Source organism: Crinia signifera, chromosome 19 (genome assembly GCF_055691185.1).
Source record: "Crinia signifera chromosome 19, ASM5569118v1, whole genome shotgun sequence".
NCBI classification, from domain to species: domain Eukaryota; kingdom Metazoa; phylum Chordata; class Amphibia; order Anura; family Myobatrachidae; genus Crinia; species Crinia signifera.
In genome coordinates this window covers 67,324,242-67,351,455 of record NC_139226.1, presented here as the reverse complement: position 1 = coordinate 67,351,455, position 27,214 = coordinate 67,324,242, and the positions used below count along the sequence as shown (strand labels likewise).

The 27,214-nt window shown below is 43.3% G+C and overlaps 1 protein-coding gene across 2 annotated transcripts in view; it reads left to right on the top strand.

The window, feature by feature from the left end:
• The first annotated feature begins 574 nt into the window (after positions 1 to 574).
• Positions 575 to 27,214, top strand: part of MCAM (melanoma cell adhesion molecule) — a 239,002-nt gene continuing 212,362 nt past the window's right edge. For both annotated transcript variants that reach the window (XM_083162728.1, XM_083162727.1), the window contains exon 1: positions 575 to 699. In XM_083162728.1, coding sequence (XP_083018854.1) covers positions 654 to 699 — 46 coding nt within the window. In that variant the 5' untranslated portion in view covers positions 575 to 653. The remainder of the gene's footprint in view (positions 700 to 27,214) is intronic.

Below are 27,214 nucleotides of genomic sequence, written 5' to 3'. Positions count from 1 at the left end.
CAATTTTCAGATATGGAGATGATTGCCACAATTAATTTTAGATGTGTGGGCTCCCCCTTTTGGCAATCCCAATCAAAATCGCCAATCGATTGCTTAATCAGGTTTTTAAACATGTTTAATAATCTGGTATTATCTGCAGATCTTTTTTATATGTGTGGGCATTCCCAATTCGTCTTCTTCATCTATTTACATTATGAACAGCAATCAATTGGGCAATTTCCAGATATGAAGATGCAATCTTTAGATGGAAAAATCTGCCGATCACTGAAATAAATCTGTAATGTGTGGGCAAAGTCAGATAGATTGTAAAAACCATTTATCTGGCCAAAAAATCCCTGGATCTGAAAATCCATAAATTGTGATTGCTTATGTATGGGGCCCATAATATAAATGTTACCCTATAGCTAGTTACAAAATAAAGTGGATCAGTGATAAGACATTAACGAACTGCAGACTGTGCTAAGAAGCAAAGACTGCTGACTAATTTCCATGCTGCCTTGTCTCTCCTGTATCTAAACTCCTAGCTCAACACCCCCACTATTTCTTCCCACATTCACACCCTTTTCCCTCCCTCTTCCACCTGACGTCAGCTTGTCTCTTCTGTCAGTCTCTTACAGCCACTGAAGGGTGCTGCTGTATATAGTAACAGGACCATGGATATACTGTTCCTGCTGTCACTGTGCCTGCTAAGCCTGAAAGGTAATCAATTTATGTTTATTGTACAAAGTACAGTTACTTTGTTATATCGGTCTAACTACCTCAGTATAAAATCTATCTGATACATTAATATTTCTATTAGATGTATCACATCAGGTTGTATAGCTATGGATAATGATGCTGCTTCAATGTCTTCAGTTGTGGTTAGCAAGAAAAGAGCTGCTGGTTTAAAATGTGTAAGTAATTTTATTTATTTATATGTTTAATATGTATAATTGAAGGAATGAATAATGTTCCTTACATACAGTAGCTCTTTAATGATATAAAGCAACCATGTATCAATAAATAAGAAGCAATATGGTAAATGCAGAGAAGTATATACAGTAGTCATTACTTTATGTGAGAATAATTTGCTTTGATAGTATAGTATTTAAATGTGTTCAATAAAGTGCCAGGAGCGATTCATTGATGAAGTATGAAGTACACCATGAGGTCTACAGAATGAGGTGCTACAGTGAACACAAGCTGCCTAGCAATCACTTACAGAAAAAGTCTGTAAATATGTGACTGTATTTGGGTAATTATTTTATACCTATATATTTATTGTATTGGGTTCATAATTATACATTTAGATTTGTGTGCTTGCTTTTGTGTTTATCACAATTTGTAAAAGCTTGGATAAATGGGGATACTGTATGCCTTATTTAGTAAAAACTATAAATAGATCATTCTAAACAATGGAAATTCTAATGTCTTGTTGAATGTGTGTAATATGTGTCTGTTCAAGAGCGAGATCTATTGATTTCCTGTATGTGCAGTAGTAGTGTATGTTGCACTAGATGACTGGGTGGTATTTTTTGATGCTGTGCATGATAGAAACTATGACTATTTTGGTTGGGGTGGTGGTATACAGTCTGCTCCTCCTGAAATTCTAATCCTTGCCCTTTCTCTGAAAATACACTGTGTAAATTGTCTGAGAGTGGCGATTACTTATTCATATGAAACTCCAAATGGATCTTTCCATTCATACAAAGGATAATGCTGACCTTGTCAACTTTTTGTCGTCATAGCATCCAAACCTTTGGTATTCAATTATGTCAGCGTTACCCCTCCCTTTCAGTTCATATTGTACTAAAGAATAGATAGTTGTGGAGACTCTATAATGTACTTATTAACATGGTATATTTTATTGGTTATTGAGTGAATAATTTACACAGGGAAACCCAGCTCTCCACATATTGAGGCAGATGTATTAAGCCTTAACAAGAGATAAATGCAAGGGTGATAAAGAGAGATAAACCTCCAGCCAATCAGCTCCTTACTGACTTTTTTCAAACACAGCCTATAACATGGCAGTTAGGAGGTGATTGGCTGGACGTTTATCTCTCTTTATCACCATTGCATTTATCTCTTGTCCCATTGGCCCTTATTCAGATCTGATCGCAGTACAAATTTGTTCTCAATATGGACAAAAGTGGCGTGCGGTGGGGTGAGGCAGGTAAGGCACAGCCTTTCCTGTCATACTAGCGCACATGCTGGCGTTTTGAATTGATAAAGTATGCCAAACATACAAATAATTTGCACTGCAGGTGGGGCAGATGTAACAGGTGCACAGAGAGTTAGATTTGTGTGAGTTGTTTTGTTTCTGTGCAGGGTAAATACTGGCTGCATTATTTTTACACTGTAATTTAGATTTCAGTTTCAACACACCCCACCCACATTTTACTCTCTCTGCACATGTTACATCTGTCCCACCTGCAGTGTGCATGGTTTTGCCCATTTTGAGAACAAATTTGTACTGCAATCATATCTGAATAAGAGCATTATGTCAAATAGGATGTTAGTTATCTTCATTACTCCTGCAAGTGTTCCTCTGGTGCCAGTATTTTTATTGGTCCTACCCAATTGTACAAGTATGCATATCATACTATGTAATATTTACTCTTTATAGATTTTCCACAAAATAGATGCATGCAGATATGTGCAGAGCGGCCCAATACCGATTAGATACCCTAGGCGAGATTTTGGTTGGTGTTTGCCCAGAGGCAGCTGCAGAGTCGACCAAGTAGCTCAGGGAAGTATCACAGAGCACACAAATATATGTATTTTATCATGCATGTAATATACTGTATGTGCTGAATCAGGAGCGGATTGGGGACTAAAAGTGGCCCTGGAAAATATCTGAAAGTGGCCTCACATGGGCGGCACCAAATCAACAATAGGTGGAGCCTAATTGCAAGGGGTGTGCCCTAGCATGGAAAAATGCATGCCCATTACACATTATGCACAGGTACTGCCCATTACATATTATGCCACACACCGTAATGCCCATTACACAACACACCGTGATGCCCATTACACCACAAACTGTTATAGCTATTACACATTGTAACACACACCCTAATGCCCATTACACGTTATACCACACACCTAATGCCCATTACACATTATACCACACACCTAATGCCCATTACACATTATAAAACACATCTTAATGCCCAGTACACAGTATACCATACACCTTAATGCGCATTACATATTATACCATAAACCGTAATGCCCAGTACACCTTATACCACACACAGCAATGCCCAGTACACGTTATACCACGCACTGTTATGCCAAGTACATGTAATACCACACACCGCAATGCCCATTATATATTATGCCAGGAGTTTCATGGCAGAAGATGCATGTTCCCGCAGTAGCATAATTATACATCTTGCACCTCCCCCACCATGGCATTTTAGTGCCACACACACACAGCTCTGTGAGGTGCTTACATGTATAATGTGCCGCTTACAGATATAATTCCCCCTGTAGTGCCTTTTACACACAATGCACCTTGTAGTGCTGCTTACATGATGGGTTCGATCCCCACCATGGCTCTAACTGTGCAGAGTTTGTAAAATCTCCCCATACTTGCGTGGGTTTCCTCCGGGTACTCCAGTTTCCTCCCACAATCCAAAAATATACTGGTAGGTTAATTGGCTCCTAACAAAAATAACCGTAGAATGAATGTGTGTGCTTGTACATGTGGTAGGGAATATAGATTGTAAGCTCCACTGGGGTAGGGACTGATGTGAATGTTCAAATATTCTCTGTACAGTGCTGCGGAATATATGTGCGCTATATAAGATACTGTTAATAAATAAATAAATAAATATACACACATACATAGTGTTCATTCTAACACCCGCTATCTTTGAAAACCCATGCAGTTCCTCTTCCCTGCCTGGGGTGTGTCTGTCTGTTGTGGTGTTTCTAGCACATGTCTGGTTTGCATATCAGTGCTGATATACAGACCACACTGTGCTACAAGCACTACAGCAGACAGCGACACCCCAGACAGGGAAGAGGAACTGCATGGGTTTTCAAAGATAGAGACGGTGCCCTCCGGGTGTCAGTAGTACTAAAACTTTAAACCAAGTAAATACACTAGCTTGGTGGGGTTTTTTTTACGAGTGTGTACTGTATAATTTTTTTGGGCCCCACCTATACATTTTATATTAATCGCTCCCACCCATTATTTACTCTGTGCCCATCACTCCCCTCCCTATATGCCTTCCAAAATATAATACCCAGACCACGCACAGTAGGCAGGACTCACATGCTTAATAAAGAAAAAAATCACAACTAAGCTGTAGGTCAATAAAAAACATGGATCCCACAGCTTAGTTATTCATTTTTCTATATTAAGCATGTGAGTCCTGCCTACTGTGCATGGTCTGTGTGTAGGGAGGGGAGTGATGGGCACAGAGTACAGTATATAATGGGTGGGAGCGATTAATATAAAATGTATAGGTAGAGTCCAAAAAAATGGTCTTTTAGAAGAATTTAAGACCACACAGGTTTCATCATCAAGATCTTTCGAGATTTATTCTCGTCTTCCTGATGACGAGAATAAATTTCGAGAGTTCTTGATGATGAAACCTTTGTGGTCTTAAATTCTTCTAAAAGACATCAGAGTGCCGCCTAAAAGAAGTGTGTATGTATGTGTATGTATATGTGTGCATAGAGTTAGAGATTAGAGATATAGAGAGCTGGATTAAATTCCACCACCTGGTTATGATGTGATTTTATACCGCATATAAATACAACTTCAGATTATACAACCAACATTTATTTAAAAAAAAAATCCTTCTAAAATTTCATATAAGCATTCGTTCATTTCTTTCAAGACGCCAAAGCAAACCAACGCGTTTCACCTTTTACAGAGGCTTCATCAGGGTTTTTTTTAACGGTGTACACGGAATGAACAGTGCCAGCATAAATTCAATCACTGGTGGAAGTGAGGATTTTTAGCAAAACTTCCCACAATAGTGGTTTAAAAGGTCCAGTGGCAACAGCCCAGGAAAAAGGTCTTTAAATTTGTTTTTTCCACAATAAGAATCAAAGATGGCGGAACGCCAAATATGGAAAGAAAACCTGTCACACCATTTAGTGGAAGGATCTTAATATAAGCAGGGATCCAATATCAAAATGTCAAATGTCAGTGCCTTGAGGAGACTTCTGCCCAGCAACACTTCCACCAAACTAGTTTATGATGACAGGGCCCAATGCGTTTTGTCATAATCATGACTTCATAAGGGGCGAGAAATGAAATCGGATATCACTATGGTTGTCCTATACCGTGGTATCCACAGATTAACAATTCTGGATAATATTCGGGAATATCCCAATCACTCGAGACAGAAAAAGTTTTTCTCAAAGTCAATGAGGTTGTTTTTAGGGACTTTTGTTGGAAGAGAATTTCCACAATAATGGGCTCAGGAGCAGTAGCATGCAGCTGGAGTTCACCACAGTGAAATATATATATATATATATATATATATATATATATATATATATATACACCGTATTTATCGGCGTATAACACGCACTTTTTTCCCCCTGAAAATAGGGGGAAAAGATGGGTGCGTGTTATACGCCGATATGCGTGCTATACTCCGATATACCGGTAATGCAGGCAGTACTGTGCGGTAATTTCAGCCGGCGGGGTACGGTACCTGTAATGCGCAGTCACCCGGCGCGTGTTGTACCTGTTATGCGCGCAGTCACCCGGCGCCTGTAATGCGCGCAGTCATCCAAGGCGGCGCCTACCAAGCGCGTGTTCTCTGCTGCTGCTGCTGCGCACCGTCGGGTCCTCGCAGCAGCAGCACGCTTAAAACTCCTCCCAGTGACCTGTATACAGATATTTATTAACAGCTGTCAGCACCTGATATATATATATATATAGCACAGCAGATTCCAGTACAGTGTCTTATATAGTGCAGCAGGTTCCAACCCTTATTTTGCTTCAAAGTTTTTATTTAGAAATCCCCTCTTAAAATGAAGGTGCGTGTTATACGCCTGTGCGTGTTATACGCCAATAAATACGGTATATATATATATATATATATATATATATATATATATATATATATATATATAGTTGTGTACTGCATAATTTTGCATACTGTTCAGACCCCAAGCAGGGCTACTACGCTGATTGAAGTGTACCTCATTGCCCCAAGCTCCTTGATAAAGGTCCTTTAGTAGGACCGAAATGTCGGAGCATTTATGGATAGTAACACTACATTGCTAATAAATTACCTACTCTTGGAATACTAAGACGAACCCTTCTTTTCATTTAAAGAAACTGGAGAGTGCTCCATCACCACCCACCTTCTGGTGTTTGGATTCTGGACTACATTTGGTGCATGTTACTGCATGCATTTTAGATGGGCACCCCATTGCTGTAAGGCTGGGTGAGAGTGCATAAACACACACACACACAAAGGGGTGGGGTTGGCACTCACCACGACTGGTCAGCTTTGCTGCGTGCCTTTGCGAAATAGCATATGGTTTTCAACAAGGTTGTAGCCCTGAAACGTTGAGGTAATAAACATGCTATTTGGTTTCAAGCTGCAGTGACGTGCTCGTTTCTGGGGAAGTTTTACCTACCTTGGAACATTGTGTGTGTTATATGTGTGTGTGTGTATGTATATATATATATATATATATATATATATATATATATATATATATATATATGCTGTGTGAGCCGGCACTCCCAGGTGGATGATGCTGATGGTACTGACCCGGTGCCTTCCAGCATGGACTGGCTTGTCCTGGTATAGGGTCAATGATCAGGCGGCACTCACGGATTTGTTGCAAGACGTGGAAAACTTATTTATTCATCCGGCATGTTTCGGGCACATGGCCCGTCCTCAGGGATAAACAACAGTGACTCTAAAACACACTTATATGCTGTAACAAGTGAAAAACTCCCTCCCCCTGGTCAGTCAGCGCCGCCCCTCTTACCTGTGTTCACCAGACTGTGTCCCCGCTTCCGCTTACCTCCAGCGTGCAGTCGCCTGTATCCTGTCAATGAGGAGGCTGTACTTCCGCCCAGCACTTCCTCTGACGTCATCAGGCTTCTCCCACGCTGCGTTCCAGCTGGACAGCCAAGCCTCACTCTGGATTCCACAGGGAGACCGGTTGCTAGGCCACCATACAAACAAAAAATCGTGATCTGAAAAGAATATAAAACAATGCATTGTGAAAACGTGCTGTAAGAGGCTGCGATGCAGCCATTTAAAAGGCAAATGAATGCCTGTGCTATATAGAGTAAAAAATACAATACATAAAATACATACATAAAATACATAAAAATAGACAATTTAAAAATCTGCAGGAGGATGCTATACCAGTCGGGTCACGTGTATTGTTGTGTACCTGAACAATTTTTATTTTTTGCTTTTTTCTATTATAGGTACTAATCTTAGTATGTTTTGTTTCTTATAGTTACGCAATACAACTTTATTTATCCCACTTATAGGTATAAGTGACAGCTATTGACAGCCGGGCAGGGGGCTGCCTAGCTGTATTCGGAGCACTGCGGGTCACAGCTATTTGAAATAATACCCCTTTCACACCAGAAAATGCAGGGACTTACCCGGGAATATGGTCCCAGGATCATGCACAGACATTCCTGGGCTGGCCCCTTTTACACTAGCCTTTTCCATGCATTTTCTGGTGTGAGGTGGAGAGAAAACCACCCCGTCTTCCCCCTCCCCTTTAATCAACTGGCTATATCTTCTGAACCAACTGACCCATTTATATGAGAAACAGGGCTGTCTTAACAGCAGTGTGGGCCCCTGGGCAAAGCAATGCACTGGGGCCCTTACCCATTCTCCCCTCCTAGGGGTGGGGGGTGCTATCAGCAGCAGCTTTGATGTCCCACAGGTGGCAGGGGGTGCTCTATCTTCCACTCAACATGTAGGACCTGGAGCAGTAACTTCTGCTAATTACTCATTTACTACACAGGTGGTGGGAGGTTGAACACTAACATGTGGAAGGGGGCACTGAGCTGAATTAAGGGTCCCTTGTAAATGACTTCCAGGGAGGTAGGGGGTGGATAATGGAGTGGGCTTAATATTCGTCATTTTCCAGTGGAAGGGCAGCCTGTTTGACTGCAGATATCACTATTATCTGGAATTAGATTTCTTAGCCTTCAATAGTATAAAAACCTAGAGTCCCAACTTTCATGGGGTACTTGGGGATCAGAGATCAGGAGCCAGAGCAATCCATTGACAAAAATATAAAACTGTACACCAGACGTTTGAAGCTGGAGCAGGGACCAGCTGCTGGAAGGCTGATATCTCTGGTTCTGGGCATGATAGAGACAAGCCGCTAGTGTCGACAGAAAGGGGAGAGTACAGAATGAGGGATTGTTACTGTGCACAGGCAATTACAACAATTACAAATGACCAGAATTTTTAAGGGACAGAGAGTATATCCTGTTTGCTTATGGAAACCCTATCCATGCTATATATATTTCATAGGCTAAATAACATATCTGGTGGTGCTCCCATAGAGTTTAGGTTAAGTATGAAGAAGGGAGAGAAAATAAACTCTTTTTTTAGCCAGAAAGGGGAGAGTCGCAGTAGCGCACGCAGGGGGGGGGGTTCTGAGTACCCAGAAACCCCCCCAGGAGTCTATGGGCCCTAGGCTGAAAGCTGAGAGTCTCTTCTTTCCATGGGTACAAGAATTTTAAAAATCGGCCCGTGGGAACTGGAGATATCTGACTTCAAAGCAGTGGTCCCCATCCAAGCCTGTTAATTGCTCTTCCCATTTAGATATTTAAGGTTCTGTCTGACTAGAGTTTTTCTAAAGGTATATTCCAAAATCTGGGTCTCTCCCCCTTTTATGGACACTAGTAGCTTGTCTCTACTGTTCCCAGAACCAGAGATATCAGCCTTCCAACAGCTGGTGTCTGTTCCAGCTCCACACACCTGGTATGTAGTTTTATATACTCTGTGGCAGATTGCTCTGCCTCCTGAACTCTGATCCCCTAGCCCCCAATACCATTTGGTAGGTGGGATTCTCTAGTTTTTAATTCCATTAAAATCTAAAAAATCTATTTCCGGGAACTGGAGATATCTGCAGTCAAGCAAGCTGTCCTCCCACCAGAAAATTCTGTACAGTATAAGCTCACTCCCCTATACACCCCTCCTCTGCGTATTAAACATCCTCTACCACCCTGGAAGTTATGTATCAGGGCCCCTTCATTCAGCCCAATGCCCCCTTCTCCCACCTCATCTCCCACCATCTGTACAGTAAAGGGGTAATCAGTGGAAATTACTGATCCAGGCCCTACATGCTGAGGGGTTGATATAATACCCCCTACCACCCGCGGGACATCAAAGCTTCCCACACCCCTACTGCTGGAGGATCGGTAGGGGTCCCAATACATTGCTATGCCCAGGGGTATTATTGCTATGCCCAGGGGTATTATTATTATTTATATACATTTGGTCTATCTATAATACTTTAAATGACCCGGCATATACTGGGTCACCTAAGTTTACATCTCCATGCTTTGCTCCGCCCCTCTGGAAACCCCCTTCTGAAAATCCTGCGTTTGCCCCTGAGTCCCAGCTTTTGGAATATACTCTTAGTCAGAGAGAACCTGAGAAATATGAGTGGGAATTGCAATTAACAGGTCGGATATGGACTGCTGTTTGAAGTTGGATATCTCCAGTTCCCCAGGGCCGATTTTCAAAATTCTGGTATCCCTGGAAAAAGGGGATCCTCAGCTATTAGAATAGGGCCCTTATACACCTAGGGCCCCTTGGCAAGTGCCCATTAAGTCCATACAAAAAGACGGCCCTGATGAGAACAATCACAGTTCCCGTGAAACTGGGCCGTTTGGTTCCAGAGAAATCTGCCCTCAAACAACATGAACAGCCATGAAATTACATTTCAGAAATAAAAAAATAGGTTTACCCACAATATCTCTAGAACCAATTAACCCATATGGACCAGCGATTTGGGTTCGACTGAAATCAACCTCGAGCTTCTGTGATGCCAGAGGGGGAACTGGCAACCGTTGGGACTGGGTGGGGGTCGGAATTAGTGGGTCCCATGTTTTCCTATGGGGAAAATGTTTAAGCTTTGCCCGTCGGTATCTCTGGTTCCCGGGGGGCTAGCGATGCAGGGCTGGGTTTGTTGGAAAGCCCTGGTCATCAGCTACAAGAGAGACTTGCTGGCACCCGCGTTCCTTCCACTTCAGTGCTTCCACTTTACCTGCATACACCCAGTGGATCGTTCAGGATTATCTACAACACGATTACTGCGGGTCAAAGTCCGTGAGTGTATCAGCCCCTGTGGCATCAAACTGTATTTTAGCGCTGAATTCATGATTGTAGTCATTATTACTTATTATAAAATTCAATTTTCACTTTACTAATGTACAAAATTATTGCCTTCAAAAACTACTATATTTGTTCCAATCTTAGTGGCACAAATTGAACTTTAGCGCTTACTTTGCAATTGCAGTTACAGATATCCATTGTAAAACCTGAGTGTCACTTTGTAACGCACTAATTGATTGTTTGCAACAATTTACTTTTTCTGTCTTAGCTTCTATTACTCTACTAATTGTGGCATCAATTGAACTCTTGCATTATACCTACAATTGTAGCCATTGACATTTTTTGAGCCCTAGTGGCATAAATTGAACTGTAGCGCTTACTCTGTGTTTGCGGGTATAGACATCCATTGCAGTAATTACAGTTACAGATATCCACTGCAAAACCTGATCGTCACTTTGTAACTCATTAATTAATTGTTTGCAACTATTTACTATCTTTGCGTTGAATATTCATATAATAAAATACTTTTATTAAAAAATGATAACAATTTTATGGCCAACAATGACAGACAAGACTAACAACATTTAAAAACTTGATTAGTCCATTCCCATCTCAACCAACTGGTTAGTTAATATTTGTTAGATGCATGCAAAAAAGGAAAAAAATTATATGAATGGAAATATTCCTAATAGGTTAGGATTTAGAAACAGTACTTGCTGTGCACATGCAGAATTAGAGTATACTCATAATCGTCTCCAGTTTTGGGGCATAGATGGAGCAATCTTTATGGCTTTTGAAGAACACGCTGTTTTCTCCGACCTTGGTGTTGATGTTGTTTTACCTAGTCATATCCAAGAACCAGCGCTTCGTGTCTGTCGCCAAATAGTATCCCCTCTGACCTCTCTACGCGTTTCTCCGCCTCGTTTGCACGTCTCAGCGGCTTCCACCACTCCTGACACGAAGCGCTGGTTCTTGGATATGACCAGGTAAAACAACATCAACACCAAGGTCGGAGAAAACAGCGTGTTCTTCAAAAGCCATAAAGATTGCTCCATCTATGCCCCAAAACTGGAGACGATTATGAGTATACTCTAATTCTGCATGTGCACAGCAAGTACTGTTTCTAAATCCTAACCTATTAGGAATATTTCCATTCATATAATTTTTTCCTTTTTTGCATGCATCTAACAAATATTAACTAACCAGTTGGTTGAGATGGGAATGGACTAATCAAGTTTTTAAATGTTGTAAGTCTTGTCTGTCATTGTTGGCCATAAAATTGTTATAATTTTTTAATAAAAGTATTTTATTATATGAATATTCAACGCAGCGCTGCACTTATTTCTTCTTTTTTTCTTGTACTGGTCCTTTAAGGGGTTTGGTAATTTCCCCTTTTGGTGCAGCTGCAGTGTGGAATATTGTAATCAGCGCTCACTATCAAACTCCCTTTTTTTCTAGTCCTATTTACTATCTTTGTCTTAGCTTCCATTACTCGATTACTAGTGGCATCAATTGAATTCTCACGCTTAACCTACCATTGAAGCCATTGATATTCTCTGCATAACTTACTATCATTATTGTTAGCATAATTTTCCACACCTGCCTCAACCACCAGCATTTAAGCATCTATGCCATCATGTGTGTAAAAAATTGCTGGACACTATACTGAGAAGAGGTGTGGTAACTATTTTCTGCATCCCCATTCCTAACTCGAGTATTGAATTTACAATTGCTGAGACGTATATTCCTTGCAGAATCTGTCTCTCATTGCTGAACGCAAGGGTTTCTATCCATAAAATCCACTATACTTGTCTTAGCCATTATCTGAGTACCTGTGCCAGCACTATATGTACCCAAGATAGAACTACTATGAACGTGACAGCTACTCATTTATTTACACCTCCTGAGATTAGCAGAATAATCAACTGCTCATAGTATATGGGGCTAATAAATTGTGTTTGCATCAATTATTGGATACCACATAGAGAAGACTTGTGGTGATTATCCCCTGTATTTCCATTCTCTAACCAAGAAATCACAGCAGATAGACCTACTGCTGAAAGCACATCTAACTAATCACAGAACAATATCTGTTCAATAATTGCTGTATACGATACTAAAGCCTGGGTCCCACCCCAATCTTCTCCTAAAAACCTTCTTTCTACTTTTTCTTGCACATCATCCCAGCAACCTATTATAGGAAACCATAGGTAACCGTACCTTTTCCTATCCATGTGCAAACTTAACTTCTTTCCACACCTCACCGCCAGGGTGGCATCGCTCAACCTCTACAGTTCACTACAGTCCTCTACAGTTCACTACAGTTATTTCTGTACACAGAGGATAGCAGCATACACCAGGGATAGAGTGAAGGAGTAATCTATACCCTACACCTACTCAGGGTTCTCTCATTCCTAGGGGACCCGGGATCCGACTCTGCGCTGTAGTCCATATAACAGAGCCAGACAGGTCACCCCTGGGAACAGCAGAAACTCTCTCATCTATATTCCGATACCTGTGACGCTCTCGGAGTCCGCTCAACTGCGCATTCACTGACAAGCGTCACATGCACAGGCAGCAGCGACTCCCTTAGCAAATCACAACTCAGGTACCCCTATATCTTAACTTTACTGCTACCATCTCGATACTCAGATATTTGAAGCTAAGACCACACTGTCACCCACAGGAAACATTGCGGCAAAACTATTTGTTAAAATTATTTCTTAAAATAAAATGAATTCTTGATATTTATTCTTAAACATACATTGTGATTTGAGGTGCCCACTGTCTATTAGGATTTGACACGAGTATATTGATATACAGCTACTGATATCTGGAAGATTTCTTCCATGGTACAATCCATAGACATAAGTATTACGAAATAATATTTCACTACTTTCTCACATATTTGTCCATAAGTGTTATCTGTTTGTCCTTGTCTTCTGTCTTTGTCAGACCCTATTTTAGGGCCATGTAATAAAGTTTGTATTAACAGTTATTTACTTTCAATAGAAGGCTGTGCCCCACCCGGGAGACTTTTTTGATATCCTCCCTTGGATATCTAATCTTTGTGTTATATAGTATGTCATGGGCATTGCGGTGTCTTATATAGTATGTCATGGGCATTGCTGTGTGTTATATAGTATGTCATGGGCATTGCGGAGTGTTATATAGTATGTCATGGGCATTGCAGAGTGTTTTATAGTATGTCATGGGCATTGCAGTGTGTTATATAGTATGTCATGGGCATTGCGGAGTGTTATATAGTATGTCATGGGCATTGCGGAGTGTTATATAGTATATCATGGGCATTGCGGAGTGTTATATAGTATGTCATGGGCATTGCGGAGTGTTATATAGTATGTCATGGGCATTGCGGAGTGTTATATAGTATGTCATGGGCATTGCGGAGTGTTATATAGTATGTCATGGGCATTGTGGAGTGTTATATAGTATGTCATGGGCATTGCTGTGTGTTATATAGTATGTCATGGGCATTGCAGAGTGTTTTATAGTATGTCATGGGCATTGCGGTGTGTTATATAGTATATCATGGGCATTGCGGAGTGTTATATAGTATGTCATGGGCATTGCGGAGTGTTATATAGTATGTCATGGGCATTGCGGAGTGTTATATAGTATGTCATGGGCATTGCGGAGGGTTATATAGTATGTCATGGGCATTGTGGAGTGTTATATAGTATGTCATGGGCATTGCGGAGTGTTATATAGTATGTCATGGGCATTGTGGAGTGTTATATATTATGTCATGGGCATTGCGGAGTAGTATATAGTATGTCATGGGCATTGCGGAGTGTTATATAGTATGTCATGGGCATTGCGGAGGGTTATATAGTATGTCATGGGCATTGCGGAGTGTTATATAGTATGTCATGGGCATTGCGGAGTGTTATATAGTATGTCATGGGCATTGCGGAGTGTTATATAGTATGTCATGGGCATTGCGGAGTGTTATATAGTATGTCATGGGCATTGCGGAGGGTTATATAGTATGTCATGGGCATTGCGGAGTGTTATATAGTATGTCATGGGCATTGCAGAGTGTTATATAGTATGTCATGGGCATTGCGGAGTGTTATATAGTATGTCATGGGCATTGCGGAGTGTTATATAGTATGTCATGGGTATTGCGAAGTGTTATATAGTATGCAATGGGCATCATGTGTGGGCTTATGTGTAACTGGAATTACAAAGTTCACTAAAATGTGCAATGGGCATTACGGTGTGTGGTATAATGTTGGTCTGTGCCCACTTTTCACTGCGCAGGAGCCTCACCTACTAAAAATTGGGGGTGAGGTGGGGGGGGGGGGGCGCGAAACATGCCCTTGCTTCGGGCGCTGTGGCACCTAGCTACACCACTGCTAGTACCACTGGGTTCAGCCCTGCCACTGAACCCCTCCAAGTACACTCACTCCAGCCCAGCACCCATACCTCATTACCACTGGGACCAGCTCAGCCACCATATATGCATCAGCATCACTGGGGCTAGCTCAGCAACCGTACCAGCTGTAGTACCACTGGGTCCAGTTTAGCACCTGTTCCTGCCTCAGTGCCTCTGGGTCCAGCCCGGCCAGCGTAGCTGCAGCAATTCCATTTTCCCAGTCCCCTGCCCTACTATCTCTGGGTCCGATCCAGTCACTGTACCTGCTTTAGTACTACTGGTTCCAGCCCAGCCTCTGTACTAGTACTTCCAGTTACATACTCTTTTGTACGAGTAGGGACCACCCAGTTGAACCTGTCCGTGGGAAACGGACAATAGGACTGATGTGGATGTTCAAATATTCTCTGTAAAGCCCTGCAAAATATTTATGCGCTATATAAGAAACTGTTCATAAATAAATAGGAAGCAGGGAGTGTACGTTCTTTACCCAGTTAAGGGAGTACTTTTTATTACTTAAATGAAGTTGGCATAGTAACCTTGAGAAATATACTGTAAAGTTATAAAGATTACTGTGACAAGAGAATTTTAAAGGACCTAGGTATTTCCAATTTTGTAAACCCGTAATAACCGATTTCACTTCAGATTCAGATAGAAAGAGATCTGGTCATCTAGAAAACAAGTGAGATTGTGTCCCAATGCTTGTTTAATGTTTTAATCAATAGGGCCTTGTGAATAGCGTTTGGAGTAGAAAAAATATAATACAGATGTACTGAAGCAGCTCTTATCATTGTCGCAATGCTTAAGTACTCACACATACATCTTGGCAATGACTAGGTGCACCGAGATGCAATACGCATCCACTACTGAGCAAAAAAAAGTCTTTCTGCCATGGGTGCAAATAGAGAAAAAAGAAAAAGAATAGACCTTGGCGCAATCAATTAGCAGCTGTTCAAATGGGGGGGGTGTAGCTCCCCAATTATATATGTAGTACAAAGAAAAAGAAGTAGAACAGTGCTGATGTTATACTGATGTATAAAACAATACCGCTGCTAGGTATAACAAGAGTTTTATTAATACTAGGGATGTGCACCGGCCACTTTTCGGGTTTTGGGTTCTGAATACCTTGAGGTTTTGGGTTCTAATGGGTTTTGGCAAAACACCTCCTAAGTGTTTTGTGTTTGGATTTTTTGGGTTTTGGGTTCTGATTTTTTTGTTAAAAAAGCATAAAAACTGCTAAAATCACCGAATTTTTTTTTTTTTTTTTGCTCCTACGCTATATTAACCTCAATAACTAAAGCGGCAATCATTTACACTGCAAAATCAATCTGGTTTTGCTGTGTAAATGATTGCCGCTTTTAAAAAAAAATGGGAAAATTCTCCCAAAATCTCTCACTTTCTAAAACTCATCTATATATCAGCGCACCCTTCGTGCACGTATGTACTTGCCCCCTTTTCATCTGGGTCTGCTGGCTGTGCAATGTGAGTGGCCGGGGAGCGGAGCAGCCACCGCCCTGGCACTCATCCTGCCTCCAGCTCTCGCAGCCTCTGGCCCAGCAAACCACTGCACCGCTATCTTGCGCCCCCTTGGCGCCGGCTCCCACCCTGCGGCTGCTGCACCCTAGTTACAGCACTGCCCCTTAGTGCTGAAATCCCCATCGCTGCCGAGGTCAAGAAAATTTATAGTGCTTACCTCCCCCTCCACTGCAGACTGCCTGCCGGTGCCACTATTGCTGATGTCCCACCTCTGCTGCTTCCAATTGCTGCTCACTGACTGCTGTGCCCCTTTTGCCTCCAGGCACTCAGAAGCAGTAGCGGCAGGAGGTTGGCAGCCCACAAAAAATTAAAAAAGACTTAGGGGCAGATTTACTAAGCTTGGAGAAGAGATAAACTGGAGATAAAGCGGAGAAAAGGTAAAAGGAGATAAAGCATCAGCCAATCAGCTGTGTTTGAAAAAGACAGTTGGGAGCTGATTGGCTGGTGCTTTGTCTCCTTTTACCTTTTCTCCACTTTATCTCCAACGTATCTCTTCTCCAAGCTTAATAAATCTGCCCCTTAGCCTTTCAGTGCCCCACTGCGTCCCCCTGTACCTCTATGCCCCATTACCCTTGCACTTCTCCTCTCGCTTGTTACCACTTAACAGTCCAAATACATCCCCTAACAGCTATCACCATTCTCCTATACCCATCACACACACACACACACTACTCCTCCTGTCCACCCACATACGCTCCGTATGCTTCTACCCTTGCATAACCTACTGCCTAGCATACATTTACATGTCACCCCCCTCCCCAGACACGGTTACATGACCCCCCCCCCTCCCCAGCACACATTTACATGACCCCCCAGCACACATTTACATGACCCCCCCTCCTCAGCACAGATTTCCATGACACCCCCCTCCTCAGCACAAATTAATATATTAAACCCCTCCCCAGCAGCACATATCACATACCTGAAACTGTGCTGACTAACTTTGGAGCTGTTGCAGGCTCTTCCGAGACCTGCTGGCTCCTCCTCCATCAGGTGTGGCTGCTGGTCTGTTGCTGCTGGTATGAGGGAGAGGGAGGTAGCATCATAACAGATGGTGGAAAGGTGGGCAGCGCTGTCACTGCTCTGTCCACAGGGAGAGAGGTTGCTGTGGTAGGCAGGGGCGTAACTATAGCACCGCAGCCCCCGCCACCGCGGGGGGGCGCTGTGCATGTGGGGGCGCCGGGGGCTGCAGTGCTATAGTTAAACCCCCCTCAATCCCCCGCAGACTTACCTATCGTGCTGGTCCCGGCGGCTCTGTTCTTCTGCTGAGGACCACCAGAAAATGGCCGCCCCCATATAGCACACAGTTCTCTGAAACTGTGTGCTGTATGGGGGCGGCCATTTTCTGGTGGTCCTCAGCAGAAGAACGGAGCCGCCGGGACCAGCGCGGTAGGTAAGGCTGTGGGGGATTGAGGGGGGGGTTGCATGGGCGGCGGGGTAGGGGTGCTCGGCGGGGCGGCGACGGGGGGGGGGTGCCCCCCCCTAACGGCGGGGGGGCGCCCAAAACGTAGCTACGCCACTGGTGGTAGGACAAGAGGGCCAGCGGGCAGGAGAGGTAGGAAGGCCGCCGCCATATACAGCCCATGCTGCGAGTGCCGCTGCCTGTGTTCAGCAGTGGGGCCCATGAACTGGCTTGGTCACAAGTCCAGTTTCAGGCGCCGGAAGCCAGGATTTGAGAATCCAACGCAAGCTGATGACGTTCTAGCCTCGTTTTTGGACTGGATTTTCGGCGGGATGGACGCGAACGGCTCGAGAACGCCTCGGATCAGGTAAGTTCGTGGGGGTTCGGATCTCTAGGATCCGAACCCGCTCATCTCTAATTAATATGCAATAAAAATTATAATTATAATCTGTTAGCATGCAGAAAGCATGAATAAAATGAGCCTTAAATTTATAAACAATTAAGTACTGGTATACTGCACCTCCACACGAATATTTCCAAGTGGAGAAAAGGCCACATAAGAATCCGGTCTAATACCCAGCTGAGGGGTGGTGGAGTCTAGGCAGATTTTTTGTCCGTATTCAAACAAACTCAATGGTGCTGTTACGCAAGGTGTCCACAAGTTGGAAATAGTGGAGACCGTCCCTCGCTGAGTAGGATTAAACACTACCTGGAAGTCCTTCTTATAAGCTGGTCCGGAATGAAACAGAATTGTATCCTTAGTGTGCAGATTTGTTTGTCCAAATAAAAGTGTGGCTCAATTTAAAAGCAGGCTCAAAAGCTCAACGCGTTTCAACGTGGAAGTACCGACGTCTTCATCAGGAGCAGAAACTGGGTATTAGACCGGATTCTTACGTGGCCTTTTCTCCACTTGGAAATATTTGTGTGGGGATGCAGTATATCAGTACTTAATTGTTTATAAATTTAAGGATCATTTTATTCAACATGCATGTTAACAGATTATAATTTTTATTGTGTATTAATAAAACTCTTGTTATACCTAGCCGTGGTATTGTTTAATACATCAGTATAACATCAGCTCGGTTCTACTTCTTTTTCATGGGTGCAAATATACCTTGTTAGTTGTTACGCAAAACACTACCGGCTATACTACAGCCCGATTGTTGGTATGAATAGCCCCAAAATGGATGAGAGTACTATATCTGTATATTCAGAATATCCTGACCAGTGTTGTGTGTTCTAGTAGAAGTCGGCTGAGGTACCAGACCACAAGGGGTCAGGCCCTTTTATTTCAGAATCCTCTGCATGAAACAGCTGCTATTAATGATTATATGATTATATTATGTTATATAAAGTATCTTAACTTAAGTATATTAACCTTTTATTGGATACATTGGCAGCCCTCATATATCTGATTCACACCAGGGCAATTACCAATGACCTATGATTATATATCCTATACAGATTATTAGATACCAAGGGACAGATGCACTAAGCTTCAAAAGTGATAAAATGGAGAGTGACAACCAGCCAATCAGCTCCTGCCTGACATTTTTCAAACACAGTCTGTGACATGGCAGGTAGGAGCTAATTGGCTGGCTGTTTATCACTCTCTATTTTATCAATTTTGAAGCTAAAGGTCCATACACACTGGGCGACATTGAGCTGAAAGTCGCTCAAAACACCCAGTTTGAGCGGCTTTCAGCTCAATGCCGCCCAGTGTATATGCCCCATCATTGAGCGGTGAGCGCTGCTGCGCGCTCCTGCATCATCGCCAGGATAGCCGCTCATCTGCTGGTTATACCAGCAGATGAGCAGCTTTCAGGATGGCTTTGCATAGCGCTGCGCTATGCAAAGCCGTCCTCCCCCCTCCTTCAGCGCCGGGCAGGGGGAAAGACGCTCAGTGTGATGCTGAGCGGCTTTCCCCACAGCATAGTCGTTCAGTGTGTATGGACCTTTAGTGCATCTGGTCCCCAATCTTTTATTAGGGATGCGGTCATTCGTCAGACTGCATTTAGGTCTACAGTCATTAGGTCGACCCCACTAGGTCGACTGGCAGGAAGGTCGACCTGACTTAAGGTCGACATGGGCCAAGGTCGACATGACTTAAGGTCGAATTTGCATAAAGGTCGACATGAGGAAGGTCGACTGGTCATAAGGTCGACATGGGTTTTTCACTGTTTTTTGAGCCGACATGTGCCGACAGGCGGTATTTCATGCCCTACCATCCACTAGGGCGTGGTGGGAGAATAAAATAGTGTGCCGAGCACAGCGAGGCACCGTGCCCGAAGCATCGCGAGCGAAGCGAGCGATGCGAGGGTCCGATTCTCATTGCCAACTGTGTCCATGTCGACTGTGTCGACATTCGGATAAAAAAACAGTGAAAACCCCATGTCGACCTTATGACCAGTCGACCTTCCTCATGTCGACCTTTATGCAAATTCGACCTTAAGTCATGTCGACCTTGGCCCATGTCGACCTTAAGTCAGGTCGACCTTCCTGCCAGTCGACCTAGTGGGGTCGACCTAATGACTGTAGACCTAAATGCAGTCTGACGAATGATCCCATTCCTTTTATTATATGAGTTATAACTTCAAAAGTTAGTGTTTACATTTCAATTTTTCTCTATGTTTCTATGTTTTAACCTTTACTACAAAATTGATGTTTTAAACAGGTCACCTGAACTAGTACATTTATCTGTGTTCAAAAGAATTCCCCCCACCCGAATTTAAGTCCTGATTCAGATCTATTTATTTATTATTGATTAACAGTTTCTTATATAGCGCACGCATATTCCGTAGTGCTTTACAGATAATATTTGAAGACTCACATCAGTCCCTGCCCCAGTGGAGCTTCCAATCTATATTCCCTACCACATGTACGTACACACACACACACAGACATTCTAGGGTTAATTTTGTTGAGAGCCAATTAACCTGGTGTACCAGTATATTTTTGGACTGTGGGAGGAAACCGGAGTACCTGGAGGAAACCCACGCAAGCACGGGGATAATATACAAACTCTGCACACTTAGGGCCATGGTGGGAATCAAACCCATGACCTCAGTGCTGTGAATCAGAAATTCTAACCATTACACTGTCCATGCCGCCCCATATATATTTGCAGCCTAGCGAGCAGTCAAACACCACCCACCACTCGCCACCCAGCCGATCCCCCACCATGCAAAGTCCTACATTACCATGCAAGTGGATGTTTATGCTTACACATCCACTCGCATGCGGCTGCACGGGGGAGAAATATCATTTGATGGTCGCTCACCATCAAATGATTTTTTTCCTCTTCACAGATAAAACTCAGTCTAAACTGACTTTTATCCTGTCTGGAGATGGCCACATTTTTGGTGGATGCTGACGTCATGTGACGCCAGGGCCGCTGCTTGGGTGTCCGGCACCCTCCTGCAAACCATACATTTGCACCCTTTCACATTGCCATTGCAACAAGCTGCAGCCCGATTGTGGTAGCGTATGGAACATGCGATCCTATGGAGGATCTCGGGTACATGTACATGCATGCATACACCATCTCAGTGCTGTGTCCACAAAATGTTGCAGGCACTAAAGGTGCCCATACACACTGCAAGAATCACATACGTTATGGGCTAGATCGCATCGCACAGCATGCATGCAATGTGTGTGCGATGCGATCCGAAAGCAGTACAAAAAGTATGTGCAGCACATACTCTTTGTACTGTGCGATGCCCGCAGGAGCGCACATCACATCACGCGCTGCTATTGTAGCGCGTATGGCCACCTTTAGGCACGTAACCCGGACCATTATTTAAAAAGTGTCTAAATGAATATAAAAATCTACAATTATTAAAAAATTTGTTATAAAAATGTATAATAAAAGACTCACTGTTATTTTGCTGTTTAACTCTTGTGCAGTCCCTCCTCTTCTATCTGCGTAGGCAGGAGGCTGAGGACGCCATTACACCCCTCCCGTGACTGAGGAGGAAAGGAGGGGAGAGAAGGAGGAGATGGAAGAAGAGGGGAGGAGATAGAGGGGGCGGAGTGCTGAGGACTGGCAATGGCACTGGCACAGCACACTGAGAAGAGGGAAGGAAGGGCGACGCTGCAGCCTGTTTGTCATTTGATTGACAGCTGACAGGCGCAGGGAGCAATGGGTAGGGGGTGGATCCGGACATGATATGTCATCCAGGCATTCACAGACAGCGCTACATGCCTCAGCGCAAGTGTCCGTGAGGAAGAGGGGGCAGGTCCCAGGAGGAGGATAGTGTGTGCGCGCGGTGCAGGAAGCTGTACAGCCTCTCCATACTGCCGTCCGATGTCAGACAGGAACTGCAGGCGGCGTGCAGGCTGTGTACACTCGCAGTGCAGGGAGCAGCTCTTTATACTGCCGCCCACCCGCTGTCAGACAGGCTGAGGCAGCTTTAGCAGAGCAGGGAGGGAGACAGCGCCTTTTCAGCATGGCGCCTCCCTGCTTTGCAGGAGCTGCTGAGTGGGTAGCGCCGGCCCTGACGCCAGCACTTGTCCCAAGCAGTCATCGTCACGGCTGCGTTCGCAGGGGTACACCCAGCATTTCTATGAGCACACCCATAAAATGCTGGGTGTTCCTCTTCTTCCTCCCCCTGCCCTCCCGTACTGGAGTGAACGCCCTGGCCAGTGAGAAACTCTCCGAAGGTGTTCTCTCAGGGAGTTTGAACATGCGCATATTTGTGCATACTCATGCACAGACCCCTGCCATTTGCTAGTGTACCGAATTTGGCCTGCTACGAGCGTGTCTGAATCACCCCCTTTGTTGTTTTTCTACCCTGCGTGTGTCCAGTGTTGTGTGTTGTAACAGATTCATGATGTAAATATTGCAGAACTTGATATTTCCACATTTAGAAGGATAGAAAACATCTTACCAGAATTATTGCCATCTGTATGGAATAATTATTTGTTACTATTTACTCTCCTATCACTGATTGTTTCATTAAAGCATCAAACTTTAATTTACTTTCTGTAAATGTAGTTTTGTTAGACAGATAGGGGGAACGACTTAAAAGCTCATACGCATTTGTCAATGCTGTTTGGACTGATTTGAGTTTCTCAGACTGGTGTTTATGGAAATTTGAAATAAAAGAGAGAATGCAACCTCTCATAACTGCTTTCGCAGACTGCAAGTATAATGCAGGGTTCTGTTATGGGGAGAATTACAAAATTGAACTAATTCCAAGACGAATGCAATGTATCTTTATATTTAGGAGAGGATGACAGAAAAGTAGGAAAGTGCCACAGTTTTCAAATAATGGTGTGTGTCAATAAAATATGTTAATATATTATAAACTCTACATGGCCTATAAGGGAATTTAGATAAAGAGTAATTTGGATAAATTGTGATGCAATAAGATTCAGATTGCCACCTAAAAGAAATGTACTGTTTGTAAAATGTCTTATCATAAGATGCATATGCCATATTTTTTTGACCCAAAATAGAGTAGGGTGGCCATTTTGGGATTGGACTGTGCATACAAAGTCTAATGTCTGGCAGCGTCTCAGCTCTCGCTCAGGTGCTGCCCGGCTGCTCCCGTCCCAGCTGTGCACAGCATGATGCAGTCAGAGGTGCAGAGGTTTGAGAGCCCTGCACCGCAGCTCTCAAATTACAGCCACTTTCCAGGTCCAAATTTCCATCAGGAGTCCTGGCTGCACTGCCACGCCCACTCCTGGCAGCAATGCCCGCACTACCCAAGTAAGTACATTTGCAGGGCGGGCAGTTTGGGGGGGTTGCGGGCATTTTTTTTTTTTAATTAGGGAGGTCAATACCAGGATCCTGGGAATCCTGGTATTGGGTATTTTTCAATCCCAAATCCCAGGATTGAAAAAATGCCCAAGGAATGGCCTCCCTAATAGAGAGTTTCTCATTCTCAGGCACAATAAGATATGTTTCTTGGAAATAGGAAATGTCTTCATTCTTTAAATTTAGATAAGATATAATCTTTCCCCTACTGGAAGGTATGCACATTCCATAAACAGAATTTTAGATTATGCATAGTGTAAGACAGGCATTCCCAACCACGGGCTGTAAGGCACACCAACAGTGCAGGTTTTAGTGATATCCAGGCTTGAGCACATGTGACTTAATTAGTACCTGAGTGATTCTGATTAATCCATCTGTGCTGAAGCCTGGATATCACTAAAACCTGCACTGTTGGTGTGCCTTGAGGACCGTGGTTGGGAATGCCTGGTGTAAGAGGTAGGTAAGCGACCACCAGGTTTAAGTATGGTCTGTCAGCTATCATTGTAGAATATGATATAAATTATAATATAGATTTATTCATTGTCTCAATAAATGAAGAAAACATGACATCAGCGCGCTTCCTTAATTCGGCCATGTAAAAAGTCATTTGATGGTCGGCAACCATCGAATATTTTTTGGCCCGTACGCCCGCATACGATTGGATGTGTAAGTGTACATATCTATTGGCATACCACCAGGGCCATTCGCGCATCGGTGGGCATTAATTTGTCCGTTGGGTGGTGTTTACTCACTCACTAAGCATCGAATGTATGCTGCTTAGCTAGCAGAACTGAATCAGACCCTGAAAGTGATATCAACCATATCACATATAAGGACAGATCTACTAAGTTTGAAAAGTGATAAAGTGGAAGGTGATAACGCACCAGCCAATATGTACCTAACTGTCATGTCACAGGCTGTGTTTGAAAAATGACAGTTAGGATATGACGTGGATCGTGGGGGGTATGAAAAGGTCGGAGGACGCGTACCGCCGCCCCTCGCGGGCTCGCTGCGCTTCGGGTTCACGTTCATCGTGGGGTGGCGTTAACTAATTTTGGGGGGCCATTTCACTGTTCAGGGGTGTTTTTTGGGATTTCTGGCCCATTTAACATTGTTCCCTATGTTGATTTGGGTAAATTGAGGCATTTAACATTGCTCCCTATGGGAAATCGCGGGCATCGCGTCGGGACCATCTCATGCTTTTTTTAGCCGCATGCGATGCGACCAACGCGATTTTGACTTTTTTCAATGCATTTCAATGGGAAATCGCGGGCATCGCAGACCAATAAAAATTACACGCGATGCCCGCGATTGTGGCCGTGCTAGGAAACAAGTACCGTAGAATCTAATTTAGTCTGACCTGATCTATTTTTGACGAACCCATGCTGAGCCTTGTTCATCATCTTCTGTTCTAAGAAATTTTGGATACTATCTCTTATTATTCTTTGCAATATTTTCCCCAAAATGTATGCAATGCTGACTGGTCTATCATTTTCAGGGTTAGTTTTGTTACCTTTCTTTCATATTGGCACTACGTTAGCTATACACCAGTCCTTTGGTACCATCTCCAATTTTAACGATTCTTTGAATATCAGATATAACAGTAGTGCTATGACATAACTCAGTTAATTTAGTATCCTAGGCAGGGCCGGTGTAAGGCTCCTCAGCACCCAAGGCAAAACTTCAACCTACTCCCCATCCCCCCCCCCCCAAAAAAAAAAAAGTCATGTAATTTTCCGAGCCTCCCATGGAAGGTGGGAAAGTCCCCTGTTTTCCCTGAAGGCCCTCTGCACCCTCCCTTTGCTACCTGCAACCGAGAACAATGAGGATGGGGCAGCAATGTAGGGAAGTACGTCTCAAGGGAAAGTATGGAGGTTAGGTCTTAGAAGTTCCACACTCGCCACCTGCATTAATTTCAACAAGGATCCTCATCCTTGATTTTTTGATTTGCAGACTTGTTGGCACCCCCCCCCCCCCCGATCCACCCAGATCTCTTTTACATATTGCCACCTTTTAGTAGTATCCATACCTCTAAACAATTCCTTCCAGTTCCTATCCCTTGAGTAATCCTCAAACAATCCAAAGTTTGCTCTTCTGAAATTAGGTGCTCCAATATAATTATAATTCTACTCAAACATGATCATATTGTAATCACTGTTTCCTAATGTCTCCCTTATGGTTATGTTAGTAAGAATATCCCCATTGTTGCTAATCAAGAGATCTACAGATGGGGACACTCTCTGCCATTCTACCAGAGTTCTCTAGCTGTCAAGTGCTAGCGGAGGGTGGGCCAGTGGACAGGGATGCGTGAGCATCTCACATGCTTGTGCGTCCCATTGCCAAAAATGGGGCGCGCAAGCGTCTCGTGCATACATTCCCCATTCTGGTGTATGGTGCAGTGATGTGATTGCGTATTGTGCAGTAAAGTCCATCACTGCAGAATATATGTTTGTTCAATTATAATTCTAATAAATATTATAGTGCACATATTTTCTGCAGCACTTTCCAGGGAATATTTGCGACATATATCTCAATCACTACATCAGTGAAACTTACAATGTTTATTCCCTATTATAAAAACACACATTATGCACACTGGGTATTCATTGTGTTTTGGCCCGGGTTACCATTAAATATTAATCATATTTTAGATAAAAGGTTATAATGGTCTAGATGGACTATTCGCTTTCAATATTAAAATACAGTATGCCTCAAGAGTACAGCACTATAAATCCTTTGTGCTAAGTGGCAGTGATATTAACCATTATACTAACCATGCTGGCAACCAGGATCTCTGCAGTAAAATCTAATTTCTACATCAATACAGAAAAACAACATGACCGGAATAGGACATAAACTGTAATCTAATACCTGAATGTATTAGCTTGCTGAGAGCAGCATCACAAAATTAAACATATATTGTATGCTGGACCTCATGAGCATAACTATACATTTTGCAACCCATACCAAAAAAAGTTTTCTGACCACCCACCTCCCCCCTCATACTTAATACATAATTATATATTTTTATCTACTTATAGCCAGGATGTTTATTGTTTATTGCCAGGGGGTTCCATGCTTTTTGTCAGGGGTTTCAAGATCATGGTTTCATGCTTGTTGCCAAGGGTTTCCTGCTCATTAACAGGGGTTTCATGCTTTCCGGTGGCGCCAGCGTTCCCGGAATTCCTGCACTTCTGGGTAATTCTATGAGTGCTGAGCCTTCCTAACCCCTGCTCATGAGCAAACAGCCTGCCAAATTGCCAGTCCTCCACAATATTGTACAGATCAAAATTGGGCAGCAAAATAAAAATAAATAAAAAATGAAAAGAAAGCCACCAAATCCATCAGAACATGCTCAGCAAATGAGTACTCTATCACAACTGCCACTCCCAGAATGCATCCATGGATGAGCAGAATAGGCTGTGGGAGCCATGTTTTATGCATACAAGATTGTTGCTGCATGTTGAGGCACACCAAGACACACCTGCATTTTTTTAGACACTGCCCTTTACTTTCCACAAATGGTCAATGACTCTGGGACTGAATTCCCACTAGGAGAGATATTATATTGGCGCATGCTCAAAGCAGCCATGACATACCGTCCAACTGTACCGAATTTGCCGGTACAGTACCGTTTTTTAACGGTCTGTACCGGCAAATAAAGACCGTACCGAGTGTACCGATTCAGGGAGCATCTTCTCCATTCCGGGCACCAGCAGCCGCCACGAAGCACCATCATCGTGATGCCTTTCCCGGTACATGGATTCAGAATAGTGCGGATTGCTGAAGGTGCAGTAACGGTGATGCAAATTTCAGTT